Source organism: Lithobates pipiens, unplaced genomic scaffold (genome assembly GCF_037356315.1).
Source record: "Lithobates pipiens isolate NorthernLeopardFrog02 unplaced genomic scaffold, aLitPip1_a1.2 Scaffold_18, whole genome shotgun sequence".
In the NCBI taxonomy this organism is placed as follows: Eukaryota; Metazoa; Chordata; class Amphibia; order Anura; family Ranidae; genus Lithobates; species Lithobates pipiens.
The window spans coordinates 429,456,288-429,476,346 of record NW_027507758.1 but is presented as its reverse complement, the minus strand read 5'-3'; the positions used below and the strand labels follow the sequence as shown (position 1 = coordinate 429,476,346).

The window sequence follows — 20,059 nt, the reverse complement described above, 5'->3', positions numbered from 1 at the left end:
TAAACTGACGCAGTTGACTGCCATGTAACCCAGATATTGCGTTGTGACATTGCCTTTGGGTTACTAGATCGGAGACCCGATCAGTCTATTGTAGCTTTGTTTGGATTTCCTTCCAGCCGGCTGGTGGCTCAGGTCTCCCGGTGAGATATTTACAGTACCTAATGGGTAAGCCTTATTATAGGCTTACCTATAGGTAAAAGTCAGAGATGGGAGTTTAATCCCACATTCAGCTAATGCCTGCTTTATTTGCAAGCTGGCAACACGGTGTGCTCTAAATCTGTCAAAAGGAGGAGATATTCATCTACAGATAGGTGAAGAAATTGTTTGATATCATATGTTTACAATCCTTTACCCCCTTTTTTTTTTTATTTTTTTTTTAAGGGAAATGAATAAAGTCAACAAATTTGTTGAGGAAAGCAGGGAGAAATTTACTCAGTTGGACTTACAAGATGTTGATTTTCGGGAAAAGCTCAAACATGCAAAGAGTAAAGTAAAAAAGCTTCAAAAGCAACTTCAAAAGGACAAAGAAAAGGTAGCTTGTTCTTGGCCCAACCTGTTTACTTAAGTCATTAAAAGCAGATCATGTACCCCCCCCCCCCCCCTTTTTTTCCATTTTATTTTTTTTATGTTTATTTTTTTAGGTGGAAGAATTAAAAAGCGTTCCTGCTAACAGTCATAAAATTATTGAAGAGGCTACAAGTAAGAAAGGAATATTTGAGAAGCAGAAGGAAAAGGAAGAAGAGAAACTAAAAGAAGTTATGGACAGCCTTAAAAAAGAAACTCAAGGCTTACAGGAGGAAAAGGAGGTCTGTAACTTCAAATCTCGGGGGGAGAGGAGCTCATTTATACTTGTGTCTGTGCTAACTATTGTGTTTTTCCAAAGCTACAAGCCAATCCGTCCTGTCCCTTTTGAGGAAATGGCAATAATTGTCAAACACATAAAGAAATCTTGACTGATGCTGCTGAAATGCTTGTGTTTTTTTTTTTTTTTTTTTCTCCCTCCAATTCAGTTGACTTCTGATTAGATTAGAGATGAGAAATAATTGAACCACGTGAGGGGGGGGATAATTTTGGAACAGCACACCAAGAGTAAAAATTTGTCTTTTTTTTTTTTTTTTTTTTTTTAACTACTTCAGCTCCGGAAGGATTTACCCCCTTCCTGACTAAGCCCTTTTTTTTTTTTTTTTTTTTTTTTTTTTTTTGTGATACGGCACTGCATTTTTTTTTTTAAATTTATCGTGACTGTGACATTGCAGCAGACAGATCTGACACTTTTGACACTATTTTAGTACCATTGGCATTTATACAGCGATCAGTGCTATAAAAATGCACTGATTACTGTGTAAATGTCACTCGCAGTGAAAGGGGTTAAACACTGGGGGGGGAATCAAGGGGTTAACTGTGTTCCCCCAGCATGTTCTAACTGTAGGGGGGAATGGGCTGACAGAACATGACAGATCACTGGGAGCAGTCGATCCCGGTCAAGTTGCTAGGCAGAACAGGGAAACGCCTTGTTTACATGGGCATCTCCCCATTCTGCCTCTCTGTACCGTACCACGATTGCGGGCCGCCAGCGGACATCGCATTTGCGCCATGCTCCCATGGCAGGTGACGCAGCGGCATACCGTTACGTTGTTTTGCGCACCCATGCCACTTTGCCGACCTATATTGGCGTGAGCCGGTCGGCAAATGGTTAAGCACTTCAATACAGGGACACTTTTCAGCTTTCAACTCTGTTGCACTTTGAATGGTGCGGTCTTGCAAAGCTGTAACCAAACTAAATTTTTTTTTTTTATATATAGTTTTTGTTCACACAAATAGTTTTCTTTTGGTCTTCAATCACCACTGTGTGTTATATTTTTTGCTATATAAATGAAAGAAAACCGAAAACTTTGGGGGAAAAAACATGTTTTTCTTTGTTAGTTTTATATGCAGCATATTCTTCATGAATTTAGGCCACAATGTATTCTGCTCCATTTATTTGGTGAAAATAACCCAAATCAGTGTATATTATTTATTCTGTAGGAAAATGATATATTTTACAAACTATGATGTGTAGCTGAAAGTTGATCAATCCTGATGTACTGGCGGCCTATCTTTATTTATTGAGGTCCAAAAAATGTCAGGACAGTACAGATGTCCCCCAAATAACCCCTTTTTGGAAAGTAGACAAGGTATTCAGTAAGAGGCATGGCGAGTTTATTTTGAAGTTGTATTTTTCTGTCATAAGTTTTTGGAAAATCAAGACATTTAAATTTTTTTTTCCAAGTGCAGTACAGTATCATCCTATAACGCAGGGATATGCAATTAGTGGACCTCCAGCCGTTGCAGAACTACAACTCCCATGAGGCATAGAAAGACTCTTGACAGCCACAAGTATGACACCCAGAGGCAGAGGCATGATGGGACTTGTAGTTTTGAAACAGCTGGAGGTCCGCTAATTGCATATCCCTGCTATAACGGGTGTGGTCAGGGACACTGATTTGTTTGTTTTTTTTTGTTTTTTTTAAATATACATTGTTTGCAAATAGCACTATATGCAAGCATTTTACTGAATAAATTTGATTTATTCAGTTTTTTTTGTTGTGATTATCTGTTGGTCAAAGCTGATTTACATGGTACAGATGGGCTGTGATTGGCCCAATCTGTACCATGTGATCACACTGACCAATCACAGCTAGCAACACAATTGTATACAATGGATGGCTTGAAAGGAAGCCATCCATTGTTTTCAACTGTCATATGACCTGCTGTGATTGGTTACAGCGGTCACATGGTACCGGCAGCAGGCTGGTACAGTGATCAGTCATCAGCTGTGTCTGGTGGACACAGCCCGTGACAGATTGTGCTGCTGTGTGGCCCTGTGATCCAGGAAGGCGTCAAATAACGTCCACCCGGATTGGCAAGCTGTTCCCGCCAGCATCATTATGCCAGAGGCTGGACAGGAAATGGTTAATGTGTTCCCTTTAAAAAAAATATATATAACCACATGCCGGCCTATAGAAAAAATGATGGCCGGGTGGTGGCTCTAACATTCTGACTGGATGTCATATACTGTTGTTCAAAACAAGCTGTTGGTGCATGCCTCCCAGGGGCCGGCTGCACATTCATTTGGTAGTGTGGTGTGCCGTTCCAACACGCTGCATCTTCAATCACGGGAAAGAGCCTATGACGTAGTCCCTTTACCGTGTGATCAGCCGTGTCCAATCATAGCTGATCACAGCGTAACTAGGAAGTGCAGGTTATCTGCATTCCTCTATTCAAACTGACAGGGCGTGAGGAGAGCCAATAAGCGGCTCTCCTGATGGAGGGGGATTTGCACTCATAATCGATGCAGCCCCATCACTGCTGCCTGCCGGGGCTGCATATTAGTACCGCCTCATCAGTGCACATCAGTAAAGAAGGAAACGTACACGTTTTTATATCTGAAACGAAGGGGGGTAAAAAATTGTCTCATTTAAAAAAAAAAAATGAAAGCTCTAGCTGTCTTTAAAAATATGGCAAAAATTTTGATTTGGGTATAGCATTGCGCAATTGTCATTCAAAGTGCGATAGTGCTGAAAATTGCCCTGGGCAGGAAGGGTTTTAAATTGCTTAGTATTGAAGTGGTTTAGCAAGTTGATTGTAATCCAAGAAATTAATGCAAGAGAGGGTGTAGTGTTAAAGAATTTATTTTGGGTTGGCTCGTGTCATTTTTGCATCCAGAGCTGGTGCAGAGAGATTGTGAATGTTGGGGTTAGTGCAAGAGAGAGGATCGCACTGCATTCTTTTAGAAGGGTTTTCTAGCTGTTTGTGGTAATATGAGGTGTCCCTTTAATAAAATGAGAAATTTCAGGCTGAAGGGGAACAGATGATTGTGGGTTTCCAAGGGCCTCTGTAAAGTACCAAGTCATTTTTCAAAAAGGACTGTATGATTATTCAGAAGAGAAGGAGGAAAAGAGGTGCCAAGCCACCAATAGTGTAGCAGTTTATTCAAAGCAACATAAAATTAGAGTACAAAGGCGTGTGTTCCTTCAACATGGGACAACCAAGGAACAGTCCAATCCACCCTAAAGCCGCTGGATGTAAAAGCTAATGGAGGCGTGGTCTGGCTTCTGCTTGGGTACAGAATCCTGGGGTTTGATGGCTCCTGATAGCTCTCCCCTCGTGGTGGCTGTCGGCTTGTTCGTCCAGTTCCCTGCACCGCATCGGCTGTTGCTTCCATCGGCTCCAGGGGACTGGACTCTTCCTTGGTTGTCCCATGTTGAGCTAACACATGCCTGTCACCCCAGATGTCTAAGTGTAATTTTATGTCACTTTGAATAAACCGTGCTACAATATTGACAGCTTGGTACCTCTTTCCCATCCCTTCTGTTACAGTGCTTTGGGGTCCCAGCTCTAGAAAAGGCAGCCCCGAATCCAGCCCATGTTAGCCAGTGACTGATTCATTTGACTTGGTTCTAACCTCCCAGGATTATATATCTATTCATTGTTGCACATACATACATTGACTGACTAAAAGTCTTATGCATTTCTCAGTTACTGTCTTTATATGTACATGCAAAGGGCTATAGTTCAACTAGCTCCTTATACATAATTTACAGGATGTGGAAACCTTGCAAGTAGATCTGAACAAATTAATGGGCTGGGAAACTACATGGCAAATTAGGTTTCATGTAGGAAAAATAAATATGAATTCAATCTACTCACTAGGGGGAGAACCTCTGGGGAATCTGGGATGGACCAGGACCTGGAGGTCCTAGTAGATGATAGGCTCAGCAATGGCATGCAATGCCAAGCTGCTGCAAACAAAGCAAACAGAATATTGGCATGTATTAAAAAGGGGATTAACTCGAGATAAAGCAGTGGTTCTCAACTGCCATCCTCAGGACCCACTGACAGGCCAGATTTTAAGTATTACCTTGGGGAGATGCAGACTAGAATACTGCAATCACTAAGCAGCAAATTATATCACCTGTGATGTATTTCCGTTATCTTGTAAACCTGGCCTGTTGGTGGGTCCTGAGTAAAGGAGTTGAGAACCACTGAGAAAAAGCCATAATTCTCCCACTCTACAAGACTCTCTTATCTGACCGCACCTGGAGTATTCTGTCCGGTTCTGGGCACCAGTCCTCAGGAAGGATGTGCTGGAACTGGAGCGATACAGAGAAGGGCAACAAAGCTAATAAAGGGTCTGGAGGATATTGGTTATGAAGAAAGGTTACGAGCACTGATTTTATCCTCTCTGGAGAAGAGACGCTTGAGAGGGAGGGGATATGATTTCAATATACAGATACCATACTGGTGACCCCACAATAGGGATACAACTTTTTCGCAGAAGGGAGTTTAACAAGACATGTGGCCACTCATTAAAATTAGAAGAAAAGAAGTTCAACCTTAAACTACGTAGAGGGTTCTTTACTGTAAGAACGGCAAGAATGTAGAATTCCCTTTCACAGGCGGTGGTTTCAGCGGGGAGCATCGATGGTTTAAAAAAAATTATTGGATAAGCACTTGAACGACTACAACATACCGGGTTATACAATGTAATACTGACATATAGGTTGGACTTGTGTGGTGTGTGTGTTTTTTTTTTTTTTTTTGTTTTTTTTCCAACCTTGCCTACTATGTTACAATTCAATCCGATTGCACACAACCAATCCTCAGTTATAGGAAGGGTAGTGCCACGTTATGTTTTTTTCTTATTCTAATGTATGTTATTTCTTGTTCCCTGAATGATTAATGATCAACATCTTATGAAGAATTTTTATGTAGGTATGTCTCTGCGTAACCTTGCTCTTCCTTTACATTTATAGCTGAGAGATGTTGGATAAAGGGAGAGAGTTTGGCAGATAGCCAGTTTGACATTATAATTATTTCTCTCCTTGATGGTAGTAGGCAATTGTGTATGCAATGCCGTCACCCTGTGAACGTGTTTTGGAGGAAACCAATAACTAAATAGGCAAATTAAAGGGTCTTTGGGCCAGTTGACTCATTGACTGTATTTTAAGCATTAAACGGCTTTATTCCAAAATCCTTAGATGCAATCCCAGACAGTGTGTCTTAATGTGGCCCCTGCTAGGCCATATTTGGGGCAATTTTGGAGGTATTTTGTGGAGACCTTTTTATTTTCTGGAAAAAAAAAATCTAAGATGGAATTGGCTCTCTGCATTATTTTGCGTTGGATTTCCCTCCAGATCTCTTTTATAACAAATTTTCTAATCTTAATGTAGCGCTTTAAGATCTTTCCATGCTTTCCCATTTCTCTATATTAGTTTTCTCCAACAATTGGTGGGATTCCGTGTGTGTCTCTCTGGCTCGTAGAGTGTATAGTAGAGGAAGTGGCTATGGTGATTGCTACATTGCATGAAGAAGGCTAGGGGTCTAAACATGGCAGATTTGAAAATAATTATTTTACCTGTGATTCACTTCCCTTTCCACAAGGATTAAGCTTTGATGGTCTTCTACCTGATGGAATTGAAGAGTGTCCCTTTTTTATGGGAAGGCATTTTGAGATGCAGTATATGGGTAGCAAATAAGTGGTGGTTTAGGATGAAAAGGTTAACATGGGAATTCTGTTGTGGAGGATGGCTAGTAAGGAGCATAATTCTAGTGTACTCCTGTGGTAGTATTGGAATATTGAGAAGCATTCTTTAGCCAGTCAAGGGCATGGTGTAAGAGGCATGCCTTACAGGATGCTCTAATATTTGGAATTCCCATTCCTCCCTACACTTTTGGTGTCAGTCATTTTTGAGAGAGTGATTTGTAGCAAGATTTTGGGGTGTTTGGTGTTCTACTTAAACCTGTCAAAGGCTTACTTCAGTGTTTTTTAATGTCCTTGTGTTTTAAAAGTAGGATTATTTGTAGCGGTAGAGCAGTCTAGCAAAGCTCATCTTTGAATAGATGCCTCTTGCAAAATAGGGAAAAGGGTATGTCCCCCAGCCTTCTAGTTCTCTTAAAAAATTTGTTGAAAAGGGTTTTGTAGTTCAGCTAGTATGGCTTGAATGGAAGTCTTCGTTTCTTGATGTGATCTTTAACAAGTGGGGAAACCCCATAATATGTGTCTGGGAAGGCAGGAAAGATAACCTAACATTTGTCTTTAAAATCTGTAATCTGAGAATGCCTCAAATACCAGATATTGTTGGTAGATCTTGGTTGAACTTGGAGGTCAACGGGGATACGTCGTATCCCTATATCGACACGTGTTGAGGAGGGGACAGGACGGTGCAGGAGACAGCTGATCTGTCTCAAGGCGAAGGACATACAATCTCAGCGTTTTTAGCTTTCTGTAGATTGGTGCACTAAAGCACCTGTAAAATGTGAGCACCCTGTTGAGGGTACTCACCATGACCAAATTGAATTATGTTTGAAATGGACATTATGATTTAATCATGTTGCTTTTGATTCGTCTTCGTCTTCGTCTTAGTCTTAGTCTTAGTCTTCTTCGTCGTCGTCGTCTTCTTCGTCTTCGTCGTCTTCTTCTTCTTCGTCTTCTTCTTCGTCTTCGTCGTCGTCGTCTTCTTCGTCTTCTTCTTCGTCTTCTTCGTCGTCTTCTTCTCTTGCCACCTTGATGAGCTTCAATGATTTTAGTAGTGCTGTGGAGATGAGAAAGCAACATTTTGAAATTGCTGCTTTTTCACTTTCTGGTAGATATTGTTGGAATTGTGTTTCAAAGAAAGTGATGAATACATAATTATGGATGCCATATGTATATCACCCTTAGGGTAAAGAAAGAGAACTGATGGAATTAAACAAGAATGTAAATGAAACCCGCTCAAAGATGGACGTGGCCCAGTCTGAACTGGACATTTATTTAAGTCGACATAATACAGCCTTGTCTCAGTGTAACAAAGCAAAGGAAGCATTAAACACCGCATCAGCAACATTAAAAGAACGAAAAACTGCTATCAAAGAACTGGAAACCAAACTGCCAAAAGCAGAAGAGGACCTTAAGAAGGTATGTTATATAGGTGTAGGGCATTGACAAATGATGCTATATATCTGCTTTTAGCCATAGTGGTTAGATGTTGTTTTTTTTTGCTGGTCTTGCACTCTGATTTTAATCTCCACCATCCTTGTACCGTACTTCTCCCCAAAATGGATAATTCTGTATGACAATTGGTTTATAACTTTACAATAGGCATTTTATTATATTTGTTTTTGTATTGCTTTGTCTTGTAACATTAAAGGGGTTATAAAGTCTTGTTTAAAAAATAGTAATAAAAATAACAAACATGTCATACTTGCCTCCTAGGGGTTTTGCACAGAGTGGTCCAATCCTCCTCTTCTGGGGTCCCTCTGTGGCACACCTGGCTCCTTCTCTTAGCAGGCGTGCAGCAGGCGTGCTCCCGTGTCCTGCTGCTGCTTCCATTGGCAGAGACAGCAGGACTTTACTTTAATACGATCACTGATAGTGGGGAAACCTCCTGCTGTCAGAATACAGTAGTGTAGTTGGAGGGAATCCCCCATCAACACTGTGTTAAAGGGGGAATCTTTTAATCCATGGTTGAAGGAAAGAAAATTGCGTCATCCCATATCCTGCCTAACGGGACCTGTGCAATGGTATAGTGCCTTGTGGTCCAGGGCAGTGATCCTCAGCTGTGGCGTCATGTCCTTGAAGACCCTTGTGGCAATAGCCTGCTTTGATGGGTGTGGTTTGGACACAACCCCCCTGTGTCGTCGTCGTCCCCCCCCCCCCCCCCCCCAGCATAAGGGTGGAACCTACAGTGTCCGTGTGAATGCCCTATTATGCTGGGGGGGGGGGGGGGGTCGTCTACATATCCTTCCTGGCTTCAAAGTCACTGGGGCCTCCTTGTTTTTTTTTTTTTTTTTTTTTTTTGTGAATCAAGGCTGGGGGTTGCAGTGTTCTCTCTACTTGGGCTCCCTGTTGTATAGTGAACACTAGGGACATTACAAGAGGAGTTGAGTCAAATGGCAGTTGCCATCTTGGTTTCTTTTTTTTTTTTTTTTCTTTTTTTTAACCAGTTAGTGCTGGGTTACAGTCTGGACAGTGCTTTCTGCTAAGTACACAACATTTTTTGCCTTACTGTGGGACAGCAGGGGTTAGAGGGTTCCCATGTTACTTTATAAGGTAGGGGGATCCTGGACACAGCTCCCCTTGTGCTATACCCTCTGCAGGTTAGTCAGCTCTATGTGGCTTTGATTCTCCATTTGTCTGGTCTTTCCACTAATTTTGGAGCACCCTTTCTCCAATTCCCTTGGTTTGAGAAGAAATCTCATCTGGTTTTACCGGGTTACAACAGATTGGACCATATTGGTCGCAAGTGGAAATGTTCTGCTTCCTCTTCTCCCTCCTTGTTAACAAGGGAGGAGCATACCAAGGAACTGCCAAACATAGAAGTGGCTAGGGAGGTTACTTTTGCAGCATTTCTTACAGAAGTGGTCTATGCTAATTTTAAAGTTGCCATTTCCATGTCTGTGTTCAACTAAAGACAGGGCTCACCTTGAAATAGTGTTCATTCCACCAAAACGTTCTGCTTAACAATGGAAAGTGAGTTCGCTAAGAAATGGATTATGCCTGCAGTGGGTTTAGCCGTTTCCTATGGTAAAAGGGCACTTGAGGTCAGAGTATTTAAGGATGCTTAGGACAAACATATTGATGCCTTAGACCCCTTTCACACTGGGGCTTTTCAGGTACCTTTGGGCTAAAAATAGTGCCTGAAAAGCGCCTCCCCTGTGCTTTGTTTTATTTATTTATTTTTTGCGCTATAAACAAGAGTGACATTTTTGAAAAATACACCAACTTTTACTTTGTGCTATAATAAATATCCCCATATAAAAAAAAATGTTTTTTTTCTTCAATTTTAGACCGATATGTTTTCTTCTACATATGTTCGGTAAAAAAAAATTGCAATAAGCATATATCGATTGGTTTGCGCGAAACTTAATGTCTACAAAATATGGGATAGATTCATGGCATTTTTATTTTTTTACTAGTAATGGTGGGGGTGAGCGTTTTTTTTTTTTTTTTTTTTTTTTTTTTTATCGGGACTGCGATATTGCAGCGGACACATCGGACACATTTTTGGTATCGGTAACAATTATACAGCTGATTACTGTAATAAATGTCACTGACAGGGAAGGGGTTAACACTAGGGGGCGATCAAGGGATTAACACCCTAGTGTGTTTTCTAATTATGGGGGAGATGGGACTGACTAGGAGAGAGAGAGAGAGATCGGTGTTCATACTTGGAATGAACACACAATCTGTCTCCTCTCCCCTAAGAGAACCGGCATCTCTGTTTACACACAGATCCCAATTCTCACTCTGTCATGAGCGATTGCGCCCGCTGGGCACTCGCATTGGCTCCAGTGGCGAGCCGCGGGCGTGTCCTCCCTAGTGATCAAAAGGTGAAGCGCCTTAAGGCAACGTTGTTTCGCCCAGGGGAGCCAACCTGCCGCAGTACAACTGCGGTGGCTGGTCGGGAAGCGGTTAAGCTTGTAAGGCTACTACCCAGTCTTTAGATCATACTTTTACCAAGTGGATGATTGAGACTCTGAGGACACATTTGTTCAGAAAGTTTTACAGCTGGCTGTGAGATTTTAACCTGTAGCCTGTCAGCTTATTGCTGTGGTGCCCTTTCCCTCATATTTAGTGCTTTGGGACATCGCTATCATAATGAATGTAAGGATACCTTGTGTCTAAGGATGTACGCAAAAGAAAATTGAATTTTTGTTTTTTCCTGTAAAATCCTTTTCTTGGAGTACCTCACGGGACACAGAGATCCCCCTCCCTTCTTCCTTTTATTCATGGCTTTATTTGGAAAACCGTATCTATGCCTGTGAGGGGGATTTACTTCTTGTTTTATTTATTTATTTTTTTCCCCCAATGTCCAGTCACCTGAAGGTGGTAACATAACAAAAAATTGAATTGTGTGTCTTTGCAAGCCTGAATATATAAGACACGCATCTGTCCCTGTAAAACAAAAGACATTATCTGTCTCCTCTTTGAGAACCTAGTAACCAGTCTACATGATCTGACAATAATACTCCGTATTCTGTACTTCCTGAACTCCTCTGAATTTGGTGATGAGGAAGTGTTTGCGTTAGGGTCCGTTCACACAGGGGCAACTCAGGTCCAACTTCAGGTCGCCCCTAGTCTCCTCAGGTCGGACAACATGTAAAAATCAATGTAAGTGAATGAGAGCCGTCTTAATGCACACTACTGAAGTACGCTCCGACTTCAGAAAAGGTTCCTGTACTACTTCAGTCTGACTTGTAGGCGACCGGTACCCATTGATTTCAATGGAGGTCGCCTCCAAGTCGGATCTCCGTCTATGCGGAGGCGACTCTGACAGAATTATCAGCTCTCAAGAGGGAAATCCACGGCAAATTTATTCAAAAAATTTGGCGTGGGTTCCCCCTCCGAGAGCATAGCAGGCCCTTAGGTCTGGTATGGATTTTAAGGGGGGAACCCCCCCTGCGCTGAAAAAAAAACGGCGTGGGGTCCCCCCAGATCCATACCAGGCTCTTATCCGAGCACGCTACCCGGCCGGCCAGGAAAGGGGGTGGGGGACGAGCGAGCTGTTGTAAGTCGCCCCAAGTCGTGTTCAGGTCGTGTCCAAGTTGCCTCCAAAAGTCGTGTTGAAAGTTGTGTTGCCCCTGTGTGAACAGACCCTTAAGATATGCGCTTTTGGCTGTTTTCTGTGTCTGGGTGTGGAAAATCTTTGTGACCAACTAAAATAGGTTATTCAAAAAGGGGACAAATTGCGTGCCAAAAAAAAAATTGCCCACTTAGGTTCTAGTAGATCTTTTACACTGTTTCATACAACTTTTGTTGGCTAATTTGTTACACTATTCTTACAGAAAGAGAGTGAGTTGGAAGTGCTTGCACAAGAAGAAATCTCTGTGAAGAACGAGGTCAGGGAGATCAGACAGAAGGTGGAAGAGTCCAGAAGCTCCTTGTCTGCAAACTGCAGCAGGGGAAGGGTTCTTGATGCTCTGATTCAGCAGAAGAAACAAGGCAAAATTCCTGGGATCTTTGGCAGATTGGTATGTTTTGTATATTTTTCAGTTCAAGAATGTTCTGATGGGAAGCTGTAATGCAAGTTGTTATAAATGGTTTAAAAAAAAAACATTTTATTTTCTTCTCTTTGGCATTGAGAAAAGTGTAAAACCTATCCTTGCTGTCTTATGAATCTGCAGTGTAATTTTAGCGCTGTCAAACTTTGCATGACAATTACTCAGTCATGCTACATTGTACCCAAACAAATATTTTTTTTCTCAGTTTTGTTCCCACAAATAGAGCTTTATTTTGGTGGTATTTGGTCACTGCTGGGGTTTTTATTTTTTTTGCGCAACAAATATATAAAAAAAAAAATGAATATTTTGAAAAAAAAAGTTTTTCTTTTCCTGTTTTATACAATTTTGTAAATACGCTTTTCTCTTTCGCTGACGGGCACTGCTGGGCATCACTGAGACATCTGGCAGGCAGTATTGGGCACTGGCACCCTTTGTGGGCACTGTGTGATATCCCTGTCGTCCATGTGTGGTGGGCATCCGGGGGGGGGGGGGGGGGTCGCGCTGCGCAGGCCCTCCCCTGTCAGATGCGAGAGAGGAAAAGCCAATACAGGGCTCTTCCTGTTTACACTGTGATTGGACATGACTGATCACATGATAAAGGCCTCTGTCAGAGGTTCTTTGTTCTTTACCGAGATCGGTGTAGCAGTATGTCAGACTCACACCGATCGGTGCGTGCTGGTAGCTATCCTGCTGGATGTCATATGGCGCTCAGTCAGGATAACTGAACCACCACCCAGGTGTCATTTTGCTATAGGTCGGACGGAAGGGGTTAAGGTTTGATCTCATATGGTTTTAGTAAATCTGAAGACAAAAATCTGCAGAAAATGTGTATCTGGTCTAAGACACCCAAACCTGGAAGTATTAGACAAATGCATACTTGGACAGCTACATATGTGTATATATTTTTTGTGTGTGAGATGTCCCTTTCTTATATAACAAACTTGCAAGCATAGCCTCCTTAGTCTCTTCTCTTCTTTCATAGTCTCTTCTTTATTGGATGCCTCTCCTCCCCCCCCCCCCCCCCCCGATAATTTTGTTGGAGAAGGCATTGATGGCAAATATTGCATCACATTACAATTGTATTGTCTATTATGTTGATGATACATGCCATGCTGAAATGCTTAGGTTTTGGAGTCTAGCCTTAAGTAGAGTTGATAAATAGAATTGTTGATGTTGCAACTGCCACATTTTCCAGCAACAGTAAAAATTTATTAAATCGCAAGAGAACCAAATCTAGTTCGATATTAGATACTTAAAGCGGTGTTCCACCTAAAAATAAAAAATAAAATTAAAAGCCATATTTCAGCTGCTGGCTTTTAACAATAGGACACTTATCTGTCCTGGAGTCCAGCGATGTCGGCACCGCAGCTGATGTTTCCATCAGCTGTCAGATGCTGCCATTGCGGGTAGGGGTACCCGGCAGTGTACCCTTGCGGCTTCATACTGGGAACCATACTACACATGCGCGGGGCACCGCTCCTCTCTCCTACTGGCCCGGCGACAGGAAGAGGAGGAGGGAGCCCCGCGGTGATGTCACAGGCCGTGGCCTTCTCTCCCGGAAGTGGGAACAGCATACCTGTCAGACGGTATCCTCTCCTCCGCTTTAAAAAAACAAAAAACATTAATACCCAAATCTGTCATTTTACTTGCCTTCTTTATGCCGCAGTCTACTAGTGAGTACTAGCTCACGTAGTGATCATTTGCATGTGATTGCTGCTTGAGAGATTACATGCAAGTGGATGCAACTGCCGGATTAGACAGAGCCGGATCTCCTGTGTACTCTGCTCGCAGGCCCGCCTTCTATGATGCACTTAACCACATGCCGACCAGTGCATGGGGATATGCATCAGCACAATGGCATGGCTGGGCAAATGGGTGTACAGGTACATCTCTTTAAATGGCGGCATTGTGGGCGCGCCCGCCGTGTACTCCGCGACCATGCCTACAGGTCCCGCAGACTCTATGTCCGCCGGTGGCCCACGATCATGTCACGGAGCAGCAGGACGGGGAGATACCTATGTAAACGGCATCTCGCTGTTCTGCCTAGCCACATGACAGATCTACTGTTCCCTGTCATGTGACAGGGCAGTGATCTCTGTCATGTTCTAGTGAGACAATCCACCACACACACACAAAAACACACGCACACACAAAAACACACACACACAGTTAGGATCATTCCATAGGACACACTTAACCCCTTGATCGCCCTCTAGTGTTTAACCCCTTCCGTGCCAGTGTCATTTACACAGTAATCAGTGCATTTTTATAGCATATAAATGACAATGGTCCCAAAATAGCGTCAAAAGTGTCTGATGTGTCCGCCATAATGTTGCAGTCACTGTTACTATTCTATACTATAGTAGTCACAAAAATTGCAGATCGCCACCATTACCAATAAAAAAAAAAAAATATGAATAATAAAAAATCCCATAAATCCCACTTCCTCTCGGGGCACCGCGGTGCCAGAAGGAAGTTCACCTCTCCTTCCTCCCTCTCTGCAATCATCTGGGATACATCACAGGTCCTAGATTATTGCCCAGCCAGTCGCGGCTTGTGCAGTGCGTGTCCGGCTGTGAAGCCACAGCCAGGCGCCCGCAGTGACAATGCCGGTGCCGCAGAAAGGGATGGGAGATGGCCTGGGCTAAGTTCCCCCGCAAAGCTGGACTCCAGGACAGGGTAAGTGTCCGATTATTAAAAGTCAGCAGCTGCAGTACTTATACCTGCTGACTTATTCTTTTATTTATTATTTTGGGCAGAACTCTGCTTTAACAAACCTCCTAAGGGCTTCATAGAACAGCTGTATTTATACTGAGATTAAATTACAAACAGGTGGACTCGATTTACTAAGTAACAGACTTGGTTCGGTTAGGTGGCTAAAGGCAATTGGTTACACTATATTTTGGTTAGGGGTATCCGAGTAAAGGGGGCTGAATACAAATGCACACCACACTTTTCAGATATCTATTTGTAAATAAAGATTGTAAATCATTTTATCATTTTCCTTCCACTTCACAATTATTGTCCCCTTAATGTTGGTCTATCACAAAAAAAAAAAAATACATTTGTTTTTGGATGTAACATTACAAAATGTGGAAAATGTCAATTTAACACTGGTATTAATACTGTTTCAAGGCACTGTAGTATGCCCATGCATGATGTCATCGCTCAGGAATTTGGGCCATTGTTAAATTGTAAAGTCTCTTGTTTATTATTTTTAACATTAAAAACAGTCATACCTGCCCTGTGTAGTGGATTTCCACAGGGCAACCTGGATTCTCCTCTTCTGCTCTCCTGGCCCCTCCCTCCTGATGAGTGCTCCCACAGCAAGCAGCTTGCTATGGGGGCACCCAAGCTGAGCTGCAGCTCCGTGTATTTCTTCAGACACAGAGCTTTCGGCCCGCCCTCACCCCCATTTCTCTTCTCATTGACTGGGTGACTTTGACAGCAGCAGAAGTCAATGGCACCATGCTGCTGTCTCAGCGAATAAGGAGGGGAGTCCTGGGCAACTGAGACAATCCTACAACATCGCTGGATAGAGAGGGGCTGAGGGGGACTGCTGCACACAAAAGGCTTTTTATCCAAATGCATAGAATTCATGAAGATAAAAAAACCTTCTGCCTTTACAACCACTTTGAGCGCTCTTATCCCCCCTGCAGCCGGCACTGCATGACATGGGGTCACGTGACCAGAGCAGCCTGAAAATAGTTTAGTATATAGATCTTTCTTCCACATGCTAGTTAGCATAGGTATTAGGAGGGGGGAGTTTTAAAGAGGAGTGTTCCCCCTTCATTTTTTTTTTTATTAAGTCGGCAGCTACAAATAGAGCAGCTGCTGATTTTTAATAATTGGACACTTACCTGTCCCTCGCTCAGCCCCCCTCTGCTCGGTGGCGCCGGCATTGCAACTGTGGGCACCCACTGCACATGCCCGTGCGGCGCATCGTGCCTTCACTGGCCGCGCAGTCATCTGGGACCTGTCACGTGTCCTAGATGACTGACAGGGAGGGGGCAGAGTTGAGCCCTTCCCGTGCCGTGATGTCACCTGCCCAGGCAGTGAAGGAGGTAGACGACAAGGGACCCCGTAGCAACAGGCATTTAGAGGTGAGTTAAATTTTTAAAAAAAATTAATTTTTTTTATTTTTTTTAGGAATTTTAAACTTCTCCCTGTCAAATTAAAGTGCAAGTCCATGCAAAATGTAAAATCCCTGCATCTATAGACACCAGGGATCTAACGCCAACCTCTCTATCCCAGTAAAGAAAAGGTGAGTATGCATACCTTTTTGGAAGCTGATCTGAGCCACTCCCACCCAATCTCCAGCGCCGGAAGCTCTGCAGAGGACACGGATGACAACGGCTGTCAAATGAAAGGGGAAGTGACGTCACCCATAGTTATTATGGGGCTTCTGTTGTCCTTTGTCTCCTGGACCCGCCTACACAGAGAAGCCCAGCGGCTGACAGCTCAGCGTGGGGGGGGGGGGGGGGTGTCCATACCCTCAGCTCAGGTCTCCGACTACAGTGAGCTCTCTGCTGTGGGGTGTGTAATATTAGATCCCTATCCTCTGCCTCCCTGAAAGCTGAGAAATTTGAGCTGCAGCTAAAGAAGTACAGCTTTTGTGGGTTGATTTTGCTTTAATATTATCACCTGAGGATGGTAATTTTTCTGGGGATTTATGTAAAATGTTTATTACCACTTTAAATCTGTAGAGCAGCAACCTAATTTTCTGAATATGCTTTCTGTACATTCTATAGGGTCAGTTATATCTGCCTCCGCAAATGCCAGTTGGTTGAAAGGCTCTGTAAATGGCATTTTATTGCCCTTTTTTGTTTTTTATTTTCTTGTACTGCATTTGGGTGTTCCTCAGACTGCCTTATGGTGTTTAGAGGGGAAGAGGATGCCGCTACTTGCTCCTGAGCCATGCTGGATTTTCTGCCACACTGACTATGGTGCTTGGGTGGCTGATGATGGCCTTGGTTCCCTCCTTTGTGTGGTCCAGTGTCCAACTTGCCCTCCCCCGCCATTCTTTTGGGGGTGATGGCCTTAAACTCTTTTTGTGTGACATCTTCTCAGAATCTAGTGGTCGTTCTCTATAATTGATGTGATATTCCCCCGGTGCCCTTGATGAAGCAGCTGAGGACTGCCAACTGTGTCAGCGGCTATTAAAAGCAGGATTTATTAGCATTCACCCATCTGTACTTATTTTAACATTTGATTTATCAGATCCTGTAATGTTTGGTGTAATATCATATTTTACAAAATTTCCATGTTCCCTAACTCTTTAGTCAGTCATGTATTTTAACGATTTACAATAAATATTTTAGTTTACTTAAAGGGGTTGTAAAGGTAAATATTTTTTCACCTTAATGCATTCTATACATTAAGTTGAAAAAACATCTGACACTGCCAGCCCCCCTGTTTTACTTACCTGACCCCTCGAAAGTCCCGCGCTCGCCTCCGACATCCTCTTTGCCACTCAGCCTGCCCACTGATTGGCTAGAGTGGATGGATTAACAGCAGCGTAGCCATTGGCTCACGCTGCTTTCAATCACATCCAAAGACTCTGCGAGCCCTGGGGGCGGGGCTGAGTGATACAGTGAGTGGCTATAGCTTCCGGCTGTATCACAGGAGCGCGCCCGCAAGTGCTTCTCGCCATGCGAGGGAGCTCGCATGAACGTGAGTAGTACTTGCGGGGAGTAGCTGAGACAGCCGCCGAGGGACCCCAGAAGACCAGGTTCGGGGCCACTCTGTGCAAAATGAGCTGCACAGTGGAGATGAGTATAACATGTTTGTTTAAAAAAAAAAAAAAAATTAACTTTACAACCACTTTAATTTTGCTGTTTTTTTATGGTGCCTTAAAAATCCCTACATATTGGAAGGTGATCCTTCAATTGGTGTTTCTAGAGCCTTAACAGTAAATCAAAGGTTGGAGATGGTAACTACAGGTGGATATCACATTGACATACGTGCGCTCTACTTCCTTCAGGAAATGTTTGAGGTCTGACACGTTTTGATATTGGTAGCGCAGCACCTAAAAAAATGTTTTTAATTTATTTTATCTTTTTAACCTACTTGTAAATCAAATGTGTACCATTGATGGCTAACTATTGTTTCTGCTATCAGGGGGACCTCGGAGCTATTGATGAAAAATACGATGTTGCAATTTCCTCGTCATGTGGAGCTTTGGATCATATTGTGGTGGATACTATTGACACAGCACAGGAGTGCGTTAACTTTTTGAAAAGACAGAATGTCGGAGTTGCAACATTTATTGGTTTAGACAAGGTACTTTTCTTAAAAAAAAAAAAAAAATGTAAATCATGTGGAGTATTTGGTTCACAGTTATATCATGTACGTTTTAATTTTCTTTACAGATGAATACGTGGGAGAAAGGAATGAATAAGATATCAACCCCGGAAAACATCCCCCGTTTGTTTGATATGGTGAAAGTTAAGGATGCGCACATAAGACCAGCCTTCTACTTTGCCTTGAGAGATACACTTGTTGCGGATAATTTAGATCAAGCAACTAAAGTTGCCTTTCAGAAAGACAAAAGATGGAGGGTGGTGACTCTGCAAGGGCAAATTATAGAGCAGTCTGGTAAGGGCTTCATGGTGTGTGTGTGTGTGTGTGTGTGTACAAATCTCCTGATTCACTTTTAGCTTGATTCCTGCTATTGCGTAAACCCATAAAAACGTAATTTAAATTGCACGATTAGTAATGTCGCATATTCAAGTCTTCAATGCTAACTCCAGGAAAAAAAATTATTCAGTTTTGTGGAGTGCTGAAGAGTTTATAGTTCTGTCAGCTGACTGTTCTTTTTGGGAAATTCTTTTCATTCTCTGTCCCGAAGACACAACAGACTGCAGCTGTGAAATCGCACAATTTCAAAGTTGTGTCAGTGCGACTTTGTGTACAATTTGAAAGACACCTGTGTAGCTTCATGCACAGATGTGTATGCAATTATTTTCTTTTCTTTTTTTCCCATGACAATGATGACCTGGAGAGCAGGTAGATCTCCCCAGACAGGACCACTAATGCTTTCCTATCACACTGCATGGGGCTTGGTTGTGGGCAGGCCCTCACTGTCCTCGCATACAGTGCAGGGCTGCAACTACTGACCAGAACGTCTAAAGTTGTTCATAGGTGGATTGAAATGAAGCCTGTTCAGCAGGGACTAAGGAGTTTCAATCTGTGAGGCCACTCTACCTACTTCTCTTCAACTGCCATTTCGGCTAAAATCTGCTCGATCAGCGCCACCAACAATAGGCTGCATCACATATCTATGTATTTTGATAGTAACAAATCTGTATACTGTCAGAATACAATAGTTCAGCAGGAAAGATTCCTACTTCCACCTCAAATTTGGGGGGGGGGGGGGGAGATGGGGGTGTTTTTTGTTTTTTTCCTACAGCCGATTGAACAAAAAAGCTGAATCGTGCATGGCCACCTTTTTTAGAGATGTTTTGTGGTCCAGTCGAACAGAGGTGGGAGCCTGGCAGAGAGAATAGGTATTACACCCTTAGGCCCTGTTCACATGGAACAATTGGCTCCATGCTGGGCTGTCTGTTACCGGGACTGGAATGCACAGGTGCAGCCTGTGTGTGTTTGGTGACCTGCACCCACATGTCCTCGTGTATCCCAAGAGACTAAAATGGGACACTGGCATGGGGATGTGACCATGAATTTTCACCATATCCAGCGGTCCAAAATCCTTTACGAAACTGCCCGATTTGCACTAAATGTGTGCCTCTCGGTAACTTGCTTTATAATGAATCGCCCCTGCTGGGTGTGATTTCTGAAATTTGTAGCAAAGAAACATTGAGAGGTTGGACTTGGTTGGTTGGACTAAGTGTAATGTAAACCTGAACACTGAAAAATAAATTTTGACCCAGTAAATATACCATTTTGAAAGCTTTTGTTGTGTACAAATACTTGTTTACCCTGATAGAATTCTAGTGTGATCTTGTGCTTTCTGTGTTGTACTTTTATCAGTTATCGTTGTTTTCTGCTTTCTATGTCCACTATAGTACACTTCAAT

The 20,059-nt window shown here is 42.8% G+C and overlaps 1 protein-coding gene across 1 annotated transcript in view; it reads left to right on the top strand.

Moving 5' to 3' along the window:
* SMC4 (structural maintenance of chromosomes 4) overlaps nucleotides 1–20,059 on the top strand; it is a 97,372-nt gene that overhangs the window by 34,853 nt on the left and 42,460 nt on the right. Inside the window, exons 9-14 of the mRNA XM_077488063.1 lie at nucleotides 382–532; nucleotides 642–806; nucleotides 7,703–7,936; nucleotides 11,806–11,991; nucleotides 18,142–18,303; nucleotides 18,393–18,618. Of these exons, the coding sequence (XP_077344189.1) occupies nucleotides 382–532; nucleotides 642–806; nucleotides 7,703–7,936; nucleotides 11,806–11,991; nucleotides 18,142–18,303; nucleotides 18,393–18,618 (1,124 nt within the window). The remainder of the gene's footprint in view (nucleotides 1–381; nucleotides 533–641; nucleotides 807–7,702; nucleotides 7,937–11,805; nucleotides 11,992–18,141; nucleotides 18,304–18,392; nucleotides 18,619–20,059) is intronic.